Below are 12065 nucleotides of genomic sequence, written 5' to 3'. Positions count from 1 at the left end.
TCCACTAAGGTCAGGAACACGGGAGGGATGTCCAGTATCACCACTGCTATTCAACATAGTACTAGAAGTCCTGGCCTCAGCAATCAGACAACAAAAAGAAATCAAAGGTATCCAAATCAGCAAAGAAGTCAAACTCTCACTCTTTGCAGATGATATGATATTTTTGTGGAAAACCCAAAAGACTCCACTCCAAATCTGCTAGAACTTGTACAGGAATTCAGTAAAGTGTCAGGATATAAAATCAATGCACAGAAATCAGTTGCATTTCTCTTACACCAACAACAAGACAGAAGAAAGAGAAATTAAGGAGTCAATCCCATTTACAATTGCACCCAAAACTATAAGATACCTAGGAATAAACCTAACCAAAGAGGCAAAGAATCTGTACTCAGAAAACTAAAAGTACTCATGAAAGAGACTGAGGAAGACACAAAGAAATGGAAAAATGTTCCATGCTCCTGGATTGGAAGAACAAATTTTGTGAAAATGTCTATGCTACCTAAAGCAATCTACACATTTAAAGCAATCCCTATCAAAATCCCACCTTTTTTTTTTTTTTCCAAAGAAATGGAACAGATAATCCTAAAATTCATATGGAACTAGTAAAGACCTCAAATAGCCAGCGGAATGTTGAAAAAGAATGCCAAAGTTGGTGGCATCACAATTCTGGACTTCAAGCTCTATTACAAAGCTGTCATCATTAAGACAGTAGACAGTATGGTACTGGCACAAAAACAGACACATAGATCAATGGAACAGAACAGAGAACCCAGAAATAGACCCTCAACTCTATGGTCAACTAATCTTTGACAAAGCAGGAAAGAATGTCCAATGGAAAAAAGACAGCCTCTTCAATAAATGGGGCTGGAAAAATTGGACCTTTTCCTTATACCACACACGAAAATAGACTCAAAATGGATGAAGGACCTCAATGTGAGAAAGGAATCCATCAAAATCCTTGAGGAGAACACAGGCAGCAACCTCTTTGACCTCAGCCACAGTGACTACTTCCTAGGAACATCGCCAAAGGCAAGGAAGCAAGGGCAAAAATGAACTATTGGGACTTCATCAAGATCAAAAGCTTTTGCACAGCAAAGGAAACCAAAGTCTTTTGGTTAACAAAACCAAAAGACAACTGACAGAATGGGAGAAGATATTTGCAAATGACATATCAGATAAAGGGCTAATGTCCAAAATCTATAAAGAACTTAGCAAACTCAACACCCAAAGAACAAATAATCCAATCAAGAAATGGGCAGAGGGCATGAACAGACATTTCTGCAAAGAAGACATCCAGATGGCCAACAGACACATGAAAAAATGCTCCATATCACTCAGCATCAGGGAAATACAAATCAAAACCACAACGAGATACCACCTCACATCAGTCAGAATGGCTAAAATTAGTAAGTCAGGAAATGACAGATGCTGGCAAGGATGAGGAGAAAGGGGAACCCTCCTACACTGTTGGTGGGAATGCAAGCTGGTGCAACCACCCTGGAAAAAAGCATGGAGGTTCCTCAAAAAGTTTGAAATAGAATTGCCCTATGACCCAGGAATTGCACTACTGGGTATTTACCCTAAAGATACAAACGCAGTGATCCGAAGGGGCATGTGCACCCGAACGTTTATAGCAGCAATGTCCACAATAGCCAAACTATGGAAAGAACCTAGATGTCTATCAACAGATGAATGGATAAATAAGATGTGGTATATATACACAATGGAATACTATGCAGCCATCAAAAGAAATGAAATCTTGCCATTTGCAATGACATGGATGGAACTAGAAGGTAACATGCTTAGTGAAATAAGTCAGTCGGAGAAATACAATTATCATATGATCTCCCTGATATGAGGAAGTGGAGATGCAACGTGGGGGGTTTTGAGGGGGGTAGGAGAAGAATAAATGAAACAAGATGGAATTGGGAGGGAGACAAACCATAAGTGACTCTTAATCTCACAAAACAAACTGAGGGTTGCTGGGGAGAGGGGGGTCAGGAGAGGGTGGTGGGGTTATGGACATTGGTGGGGGGCTATGTGCTATGGTGAGTGCTGTGAAGTGTGCAAACCTGGCGATTTACAGACCTATACCCCTGGGGGAAAAAATACATTATATGTTTATAAAAAAATAAAAATTAAAAAAAAAAAAGATTAAAAAAATAAAAAAAAAACCAGTCAAAAAAAAAACATTCAAACTATCTTGCAGGTTTGAAAATTAGTGAACTAGAGTTGCAGATCAACATGACTCTCAAAAGCAATGTACAGTAAAAAACAAAAGGCAATGGAATACATACAGTATAACTACTCAGAAAGTTCAAAAACAAAACTTTTTTTAGGGCTGCACCTATGAGAGTAATCAAGGGGGGGGGGGAACAGCCCTGGGGTGTTGCTACTCTATTTCTTTATCTAGTTGGTAGTTATCTAAGTATGTCCTTTGTAATTATCAAACTGCATATGTTATATCCAATTTTCTAAATTTAATTCATGAAAATAATTTCTAAAAATTCCAGATAGATTAAAGGTGTTCATAAGAGAAAATAGTATATTTGTGACCTAGGGCTGGAGAAAGATTTCTTACAGTCATGAAAAAAGATTGATAAATTCAATAATAAAAGGGAAAACAGAGGCATCTGGGTGGCTTAGTCCGTTAAGCCTCTGACTCTTGTTTTCTGTTCAGGTCGTCAACTCACGGTCTTGAGATGGAGCCTCACATCGGGTTCCCTACTCAGCAGGGAGTCTGCTTCCCCTCTCCCTCTCCTTCTGCCCCCCTGGGATCCTTGTGGACTCTCCCTAAAACAAATAAATCTTAAAAAAAAAAAAAAAGTCAAAAATGGGGAAAAATGCACATAAAAAACACAAACAGAAAAGCTAAACCCAGAACTGGGAGAAAATATTGGCAGTGCTTCTAAATGAGAAAGGATGAGCACGAAGAATAACCTCAATAAGGAGAAACTTCGCCCTCCCCGCTAAAAAGTTTTAAGATTGTTTATTTATTTGAGAGAGAAAGAGCATGATAGAGAGCATGGGCAGGGAGAAGGTCAGAGGAAGAAACAGACTTCCCATGGAGCTGGGAGCCCGATGTGGGACTCCATCCCAGGACTCCGGGATCATGACCTGAGCAGAAGGCGGTCGGTGGGTTAATCAACTGAAACACCCAGGCACCCCCCACTAAAAAGTTTTAAACAGGCAAAAGAAATGAACAGTCAATTCACAAAAGAGGAAACCCAAATGCCCACTAAATATACAAAAAGATGCTCACATGATCTTACCAGTAATCAGGGAAACGCATATTAAAGTTACACTAACCCACCATTTCACACCCATCTGACTAGACACAATTTCAGTCTGACCAGGTCAAGAATAAGCACAAAGAGGATATTCTGCTGATCGTAAGAAAGAAAAAAAATGGCAAAACCACCTTGCAGAACAAAGAGAAAACCTCCTACACCACAAGCCTGGTATGACCCAGCATCCTCATTCTTGATATGTGTTTTAGAGAAACTCACAGGATAGCTATGTTCTGCAGCCCTATTCATTCTATTGACAAACTAGGGGAAAAAACATGAAGTCCATCAACAGGAAAACTCAACTGTAACAAATACACATGGAATCTGTATAGCTATTAAAATCAGTAAACTAGAGTTTATATGTATTAATGTGAATATCAAAATATTGAGAGAAACAAATTGTAGAGGGATACATAGAAACAATACTATATTGATTTATGGATACAATGTAGTAAAAGAATGAAAAACAAAGGAATGTTGTCAGGGTGGAAATAAGTAGGGGAGTACACAAGGGCTACAATGATATTTACAAAGCTTTACTTCTTAAATTGGGTGTAAATTCTCTATTCTTTAAATTCCTGAAGTATTTTATAAAAAGATCATGCAACTTCTTACCTTGTGTCGGCAAATGATTTTTCTTACATTTTTCTACCTGGGTTCCTGAAGAAATTTGACTCTTTTGTAACCGAAATGAATTCTATAGTATGAGATAATTTTGAATATAAAATTAGTGTTAGTCTACACATTAGTACAATGAATGAAAGTAAAACTCAGCTTGCAATGAAAATGGCTTAAGTCTGTTCATTTATGTTTTCATTTTATTTTTCACTGCAGGTCAGAGGGAACAAACTATTATTTAGGAAAATGAACTACACACACACCCCACCTTCAGATATACAGTGGATCCTGAAAAACACTGGGGGGAGGGGGGCTAAGGGCAATGACCACCCCACACACCTGAAAATCCATGTGTAACTTTTGACTCCCCCAAAATGTGACTACCAACAGCCTACTGTCATCTGGAAGCCATCCTGATGACATAAGCAGCATATTAACACATATCCTGTATGGCATATGTATTGCATACTATATTATTACAATAAAGTCCACTAGAGCAAAAAAAAAAGTTATTAAAATCTTAAGGAAGGCAAAATATATTTACAGTGTTATACTCTATTTATTGAAAAAAATCTGCATAGAAGTGGACCTGCACAGTTCAAACACATGTGGTTCAAAGGTCACCTGTGTATTCATTCTTCAAGTGAGGGGATAACAGACAACATAAAATAAAAGAGTCTTCTGTGATTGTTATCAGATTAGCCAAAGAAGAGGGCAGGAACTCAGTATCAGCAAAACCCCTTTATCTCAACCTCTCCTGTGAGCACCTCCCTTACCATCTTGTTCTCACTTTGAGCCCTAGCTCCCTACTGAGATGAAGACTCCCCATAGCCCCCTTCCAGGGACAGAAGTTTCTCACCCTCCGAACTCCACTCCCTAGGTTTGGGGTAGGGTAGAGGTCTTCCTTGCTCCCTGTCACCACTTCCAACAAATCTCTCTCCTCCCTAATCACCCCTGCCCCAGCTCTGCTTCTCACGTCCATGATTCAGCCACAGGTATCCCTTGCCAGGAGATAACTCCACTGCCTTAGCTTCTGTTTCCTGACCTACTCTATCCTACCTCAGCCATGCAGTCATTATCAGTAACTGCAAAGATCTCAATTTCTAAGCCCTCAAAGCCAGAAAGTGCAGTATTCTACAAAATAATTAGCCTAATTAGACATTCAAATTAGACATTCAAAAAGCCAATGTCATTTAATAAAATGCTAAAGTATTTACGGTAAGATGCCATGATTTCTGCAATTAGCTTCAAATGGTCCAGCAAAACACACATACACAAGTGGTAAAATGTCAACAGTGGTCATATCTAGGTGACTATTCAGGTCACCTGATCATCATCATACTATTCTTTCAAATTTCTGTTTAGGGAAGCTGTTTTAATAAAATGGGAAGAGGCAAGAATTCCACTCTCTTCTGACTGCCATATCCTACCCTTCTAGCTTATTCATCTAACACCCTAACTCCACCAATGTGTACAATCTACAAGGTCCTTGCTATGTCCCCAGCTTACATGGTTCACTGCTGTCATTCTGGCTGCATATACTGTCAACTTCCCTACCCCTCACTCACTCTGTGGTGTTCACCTGGATGACCACACCTCTTATAAAATATAACTCTCCACCACCCTACAACCAAAAATCAAGAAAATGATACAAACATTCTCACTTGAAATATATGACTCTAACCTACACTCGTCCCCAAAGCAGCCCAGGAATCAGGCTACACTTCCTCAGTCCCTTTGCTTTCCACTCCCTTAGACGACGAAGTCACACTTTCTCCCATCTACTTGAACATCCTACACTTTTCTATCCTCACTCTCAGCGGATGCCCACGCTTCCTACTTCACTGACAATGCAAAGGCATTAAAAGGGAACTTCCCACCAGCAGGCACCACACATCAAGCCCAGAGTCCACACCTTCAACATTCTGCCACAGGGCACGTACTGTCCAGCCAAGTCCAGCCCCTCCCTTCATTCCCTAAATCCCCTCTTCTCTCATTTATAAACATTGCTTCAACAATTCCCCCACATTCTCCTGCATCAGTATTTTCCTCTTCACTAAATCAATCCTACCAATACATAAACACTTAATTTTTCCATTTAAAAAAAAAAAAACAACTTTCCTTAAAGCCAACACCTCATCTCTTTACATTTACTGCCAAACCTCTCCACAAGGTTCTTAAACTCTGTTTGAAACTTCTCATTCTCTTTCATCCAATCAGGCTTTTATCTTCTATACATCCCTACCTGGTAAATCTAATGACTCATTTTCAGCCCTCGTCTAATTTAGCAGCAGCTTTTGAAACTGCTGGCTAGTGTCTTCTCCTAGAAGTCCTTTCTTTTCTTGGCTCTCAGGACACCACTCTGGCCTCCTTTACTCCATCCTCTCTGGTTAACCATTCTCCTCATCCCCCATCTTCTCACACTCTGGCTCAGTGTGTGGATCTCTTCACTACCCACACTTTCAGCATTGGTGATCTCTGCCAGCCTAAAACTTTTATCACACATCCTGATGAACCCCAAACTTCTAGCTCCAACCTAACCTTCTCCTGATATGTGCATAGCTGCCCAGGTAACGTCTCCACGTTTTCAAACTTCTCCGCAGGCATTTCAAACTTACCCTGTCTAAACCTGAGATCCTAATATCCATGCCCCCAAGAAAAACATTTTCTCTTCTTGTCTTACGATAAATGTAAACTCTAATATGCCAAAACACTATACTACACTTGGAAACTGTACTCTTGACTCCTTCCTTGCTGTCATACCCCATATCCAGCTCATCAATAAATCCTGTCCATTTCTCAGCCATCCACTGCTTCTCCCCTAGTCTTAAGCCACTGTTCTCTCTGGTGTGAATTACTCCAATGGTCTCCTAACCAGTGTTCCCAATTGTGTTTATGACCCTCCACTCCATGTTCAGTCTACAGTAGACAGTAGACAAGGTATACTTACTAAAACAAAAGATTAAGTCAACTCCAATCTCAGCCCTTCAGGGCTGGGGGAGGAGGGGCCTTCTCAGAGGAAACACCCAAGGGCTTACAGGAACTGACTAAGGCCTAATGAACCTTGCACCCAACTCCCTCTGTCCCATCTCTGATCGCATCCCCTACCATTCTCCCCATTACTGCCCTGTAGCTCCATCAGCCTCCGCCATACTCATGCTCAGGCCCACAAGGCAGACAGCCTTTGGGCCTCAGGCTCCTCTATGGGCTCTACTCTCACCCAGGTACCCCTTTATTATATTTATATTTAAAACATAATAATTATATATATTTAAGTTAATATATTCAATATATTTAATACTGTGGGCCATTACTCAAATGTCACTTTCTCAGTAAGACTTTCCTTGGCCATCCTGTCTAAAACAGCAACACCGCCCACCCCATCCCCTTTCCTGCTTTTTTCTCCTTGGTTCTTGTCACTATATAACACACCATATATTTTATTATCTATCTTCTTTATAGACCTCCCACCACTAGAATAAAAATTCCAAGAGGGCAAGGAAGTTCCCCTATTTTGTTAATTGCTTTATTCCCAGTGCCCAAAATCAGTGTCTGGTACATGATAATTGTGAAAATAGATGAATGAAAGACTAATTATCTGATTTGAAAAGTTCATATGCATGTGACTCACTGCAAGAAAAACTTCACTTGGCCTGTTTTAACTAAGATTATCTGCCTATTGTGCTATAATTCTTTTAAAAGAATTCTAAAAATGAATTTGAAAACTCTGCAAAGCAATTGCCCAAAAGAATTGGTCAACTGTGGTAAAATATACATAACATTCACCGCCTTAACTACTGTTAAGTGTACAGGTCAGCAGCACAAGGCACATACACACTACTGTGCACCCTCACATCCACCCAGCTCCAGTACTCTTTTCCTCTTGCAAAACTGAAACTCTGTTCCCATTAAACAGCAACTCCCCATTCCCACCCCCCACCCCCAGCCCTGGCAAACACCCTCTAGGTTTCAGGTGAATAAATTGGAGCACTCAGATATTTAACATCCTGACTTGATGAAACTAGCTTCAAACCTACCATGGACCCGTCTCTTTTCGTGGCAGCCACACAAGGACCCATCCTGATGCTGTTCTCAGTAGCTTCTGCTTTCTTCCAGGCATCAAGTCGGAACCTTTCCATCACTTTTATTTCTTCTCTGAGGTCTGTGTTCTCTCTGACCAACATTTCTATCTGGCTTCTAAGACGGCCTTGTGTACTTGACCATTTTGCTTCCTTTCTTTTCAAATCTTCCTGTAAATCTGCTATCTGCTGTTTCAAAGCCTCTCAAAAAAATAAATAAATAAAAACAAAAAACCTAGGATTAGAACAATGCAATAGAAGAAAAGAGACACACCAACAATATAGAAGTGCTGCCCTAGCACAGAGAGTAGAAAAGGGAAAGCTTGGTCAATCATATTTCAAAAATAATAAGTTTTTCATGAAAGGGACTGGGGTTCAGGTTAGAGCCTCACCTTATACCATCAACAAGACTGATTCCAGAAGGAGGCAGGCACCACTTAGGAGTCATTGCAATAACACTGCCATGAGGTAATAAAGGCCTATACTAAGCTATTAATTGAAGAAGAGAGATAAATAGGGGATTATCTGGTAAAGAAAAAATTAAGAAGAATTTATGACTAATTAAAAGAAGAGTTAGGTAAACAGATGAATAAGATTCAAAGTCAAAACTATCAGTCCTGAAAACAGATTCTACTTGGAATTCATGAGAAGAAATTGGTTTTAAGAAAATGATCTGTTTTGGGGAGCCTGGATGGCTCAGTGGGTTGAGCCTCTGCCTTTGGCTCAGGTCATGATCTCAGGGTCCTGCGTCAGGCTCTCTGCTTGGCAGGGAGTCTGCTTCCCCCATTTCCTCTGCCCGCCTCTCTGCCTATTTGTGATCTCTCTCTCTCTTTGTCAAATAAATAAATAAATCTTTTTAAAAAAGAAAGAAAGAAAATGATCTGTTTCAGACACACTAAATGACCCATGTGAAGAAAGAAATTGCTGGAAATGTCTAGAAGCAATGTACAATTACACAAAAATTGAGATTAATGTCAGCACTAAGGAAAAATTAGTCACCTACATGGCTCATGTGGGTGCAAAATATGGGGAGTGCCTGGGAGCAGAGGCAAGGGGCATGGGCGAAAGCAAGACGACATTGCTCACCAACTGAGAACTGACCTGATGTGAGCCTAAAGGCAGTGAGAAGCCCTAAGCAGCTCACTAATAGATATGTAAAACTTGACAACCATCCATTCTCATGTAAGCCCCATGACTGCCAAAAAGCAACCAGGTGACAGAAAGAGACTAGGGCTTGAAGGACCTCCCTTGGAGGGTGGTCACATCACAGGGAGCATGAACTCTGGGTTTGGGTGAGAGATCAGGGCTCAAATCCCAGTTCTGTGTCTTAAAAGCTCTTGAAACAAGGTATTATATACCACATCTTCTTGATCCATTCATCTGTTGATGGACATCTAGGTTCTTTCCATAGTTTGGCTATTGTGGACATTGCTGCTATAAACATTCGGGTGCACGTGCCCCTTTGGATCACTACGTTTGTATCCTTAGGGTAAATACCCAATAGTGCAATTGCTGGGTCATAGGGCAGTTCTATTTTCAACATTATGAGGAACCTCCATGCTGTTTTCCAGAGTGGCTGCACCAGCTTGCATTCCCACCAACAGTGTAGGAGGGTTCGTTGGGGGGAGGGGGTTTGGGAGAAGGGGGTGGGATTATGGACATTGGGGAGGGTATGTGCTTTGGTGAGTGCTGTGAAGTGTGTAAACCTGGTGATTCACAGACCTGTACCCCTGGGGATAGAGTATTATGCCTCCATCAGAAAGGATGAATACCCAACTTTTGTAGCAACATGGACGGGACTGGAAGAGATTATGCTGAGTGAAATAAGTCAAGCAGAGAGAGTCAATTATCATATGGTTTCACTTATTTGTGGAGCATAACAAATAGCATGGAGGACATGGGGACTTAGAGTGGAGAAGGGAGTTGGGGGAAATTGGAAGGGGAGGTGAACCATGAGAGACTATGGACTCTGAAAAACAATCTGAGGGTTTTGAAGGGACGGGGGGTGGGAGGTTGGGGTACCAGGTGGTGGGTATTATAGAGGGCACGGATTGCATGGAGCACGGGGTGTGGTGCAAAAATAATGAATACTGTTATGCTGGAAATAAAAAATAAATAAATTAATTAATTAATTAAATATTAAAAAAAAAAAAAAAAAAAAAAAAGGTATTAACCTCCCTGAACACCAGTCTCCCTATTTATAAAATTGTGGAGTATAACCAATAAATGAGCAATTTCTAACTGGTAAACATTATCATCATGTGGGCAAAGAGACTTATTTATACCAAAATGGTAACACAGAACTCTAAATAGGCTAAGAATTCAAAAGCAAATAAGCCAAACAGAGAAAGACAAATACTGTATGGTATCCCATGTGAAATCATAGAGAAAAAAAGAAAAAAGCCAATTTCATAGAAACAACAGAATGGTGGTTGCCATGGGCTGGGGGAAAGGGAATGGGGAGATGAAGGTCAAAGGATAGAAACCCTCAGTTATAAGACGAATAAGTTCTGAGGAGCAGCATATGACATGGTGACTACAGTAATAATACAGTGGTGTACATTGACAGCAAATGTTGCTGAGACCAATTCTTAAGCATTCTCAGCACACACACCCACAAAAAGTTAACTATGTCAGGTGCATGCTACCATCTTGATCTTGCTATGTATATATATAAAATCATCACACTGTACATTTTAAGTATATATTTTATGTTTTTCAATTATTCATCAATAAGGTTAAAAAAATTATTTAACAGCAACTAATATTTATAAAACACCTACCATCAGGTACTGTTCTGGGTCCCGGGAATATGAAGAACAAAAAGATTGCAGGGAGAGTTGTGTGGAAGGTGCCAGGCGCTAGGGAAGAAAAGGCAAGGTAGGCAGAAGAAAGCAATGCTGTGGGGAAGGGAGGCTACAGTTGCGGGGAAGGGAGGCTGCAGCACACACTACAGCAGATCTCACAGAACAGAGACCGAAGGAGGCTCAAAATGAGCCATGTGGCTCTTCTGGGAAAGAGCATTGCTAAAAGCACCAGCAGAGGAGATACACCAGAGAGGAGAGTGCCTGGGCACAGTCGCAGAAGAGCAAGCAGGCTAGTGAGCTGGGGCAGAATGAATGACACAGAGGAGATGGCATGAAAAAGGTGAAAGAACACCAGTTCATACAGGAACTTGAGGCTGTAAGGACTGTGGCTCTAACTATAAGAAAAAAGTGGAGCCATTAAAGGGCAGAGAGGGAGCAGACCTGGCGTCTTTCAGAAGAATTACTGGCTGCTACATGGTAAACAACCCATGGAAAAGACAGGGCAGGAGCAGAGCTGTGGCCAGCCAGTCCTTGAACTCAGAGATGGCAGCTCAAGTCTGGGTACATTTCTGACAGACGAGCATGCAGTGTGAGAGAAAGAGAAGTGAACAATCCTAGGTTTTCTGGCAGAGCATGTGGGAAGTCAGGGATATGGCCACCTGAGATGGAGAAGGCTGGAGAAGGGAAGTTCAGAAGTTCATTTGGAGACACATGGAGGTGAAATATCCAGTAGCTGGTCAGACCAGATCAGCACATCCAGCGGGTCCAGGCCAGGATTTAAGTATGTAAGTCTTTAGCATGTAAATCCCAACTGAAGGCATGAAACTAGAGAAGATCATCAAAGAAGGACAGGACCTCCTCCCGGCTGGGTGGCCTCCACCATTAAGTTAAAGAGGAGGAAAAAGACAAAGAGGACAAGCCAAGGCATCAATCAGGTAAGGGGAAAACCCAGAGCATCAGGTATCCATCCTGTGAGTCAAACTGAGTCAAACAAACGAAAGCGCTGGTGAGGAGTCCCGCGCTGCTGACAGCCAAGTCACATGAGGACCACAAGCTCCCCCATCAGGGAGAGACTGGAAACTGCAACAGGGGCAGTTTCAAAGAGGTGGTGCGGACGGAAGCATGTTGTAGACAAAACAGGAGTTGAGATGAAAGACAGTGAAACAGACAACACTTTCAAGGAATTTTGCTACAAAGAAACATGGCTGTGACTGAAGGAGTATGGGGGCAAGAGAGATTTTAAGAAGTAACAGCAAGTGGGTACACTGATG

General features: G+C 41.3%; 1 protein-coding gene across 8 annotated transcripts in view; it reads right to left on the bottom strand.

Moving 5' to 3' along the window:
• CENPJ (centromere protein J) overlaps nt 1-12065 on the bottom strand; it is a 65213-nt gene that overhangs the window by 18880 nt on the left and 34268 nt on the right. For 5 of the 8 annotated variants that reach the window (XM_032314691.1, XM_032314689.1, XM_032314690.1 and 2 more), the window contains 2 exons: nt 7946-8188; nt 3906-3987 (listed from right to left, as the gene is read on the bottom strand). In XM_032314691.1, coding sequence (XP_032170582.1) covers nt 3906-3987; nt 7946-8188 — 325 coding nt within the window. Of the gene's footprint in view, nt 1-3905; nt 3988-4247; nt 4322-7945; nt 8189-12065 lie in introns of those variants that run through there. The other 3 variants (XM_032314696.1, XM_032314692.1, XM_032314693.1) reach the window with 3 other exon arrangements.

The sequence above is a fragment of the Mustela erminea genome, chromosome 15 (assembly GCF_009829155.1).
Source record: "Mustela erminea isolate mMusErm1 chromosome 15, mMusErm1.Pri, whole genome shotgun sequence".
Lineage (NCBI taxonomy): Eukaryota > Metazoa > Chordata > Mammalia > Carnivora > Mustelidae > Mustela > Mustela erminea.
Note: the sequence above shows the minus strand (reverse complement) of the source record. Positions and strands in the feature narration are given on the sequence as shown.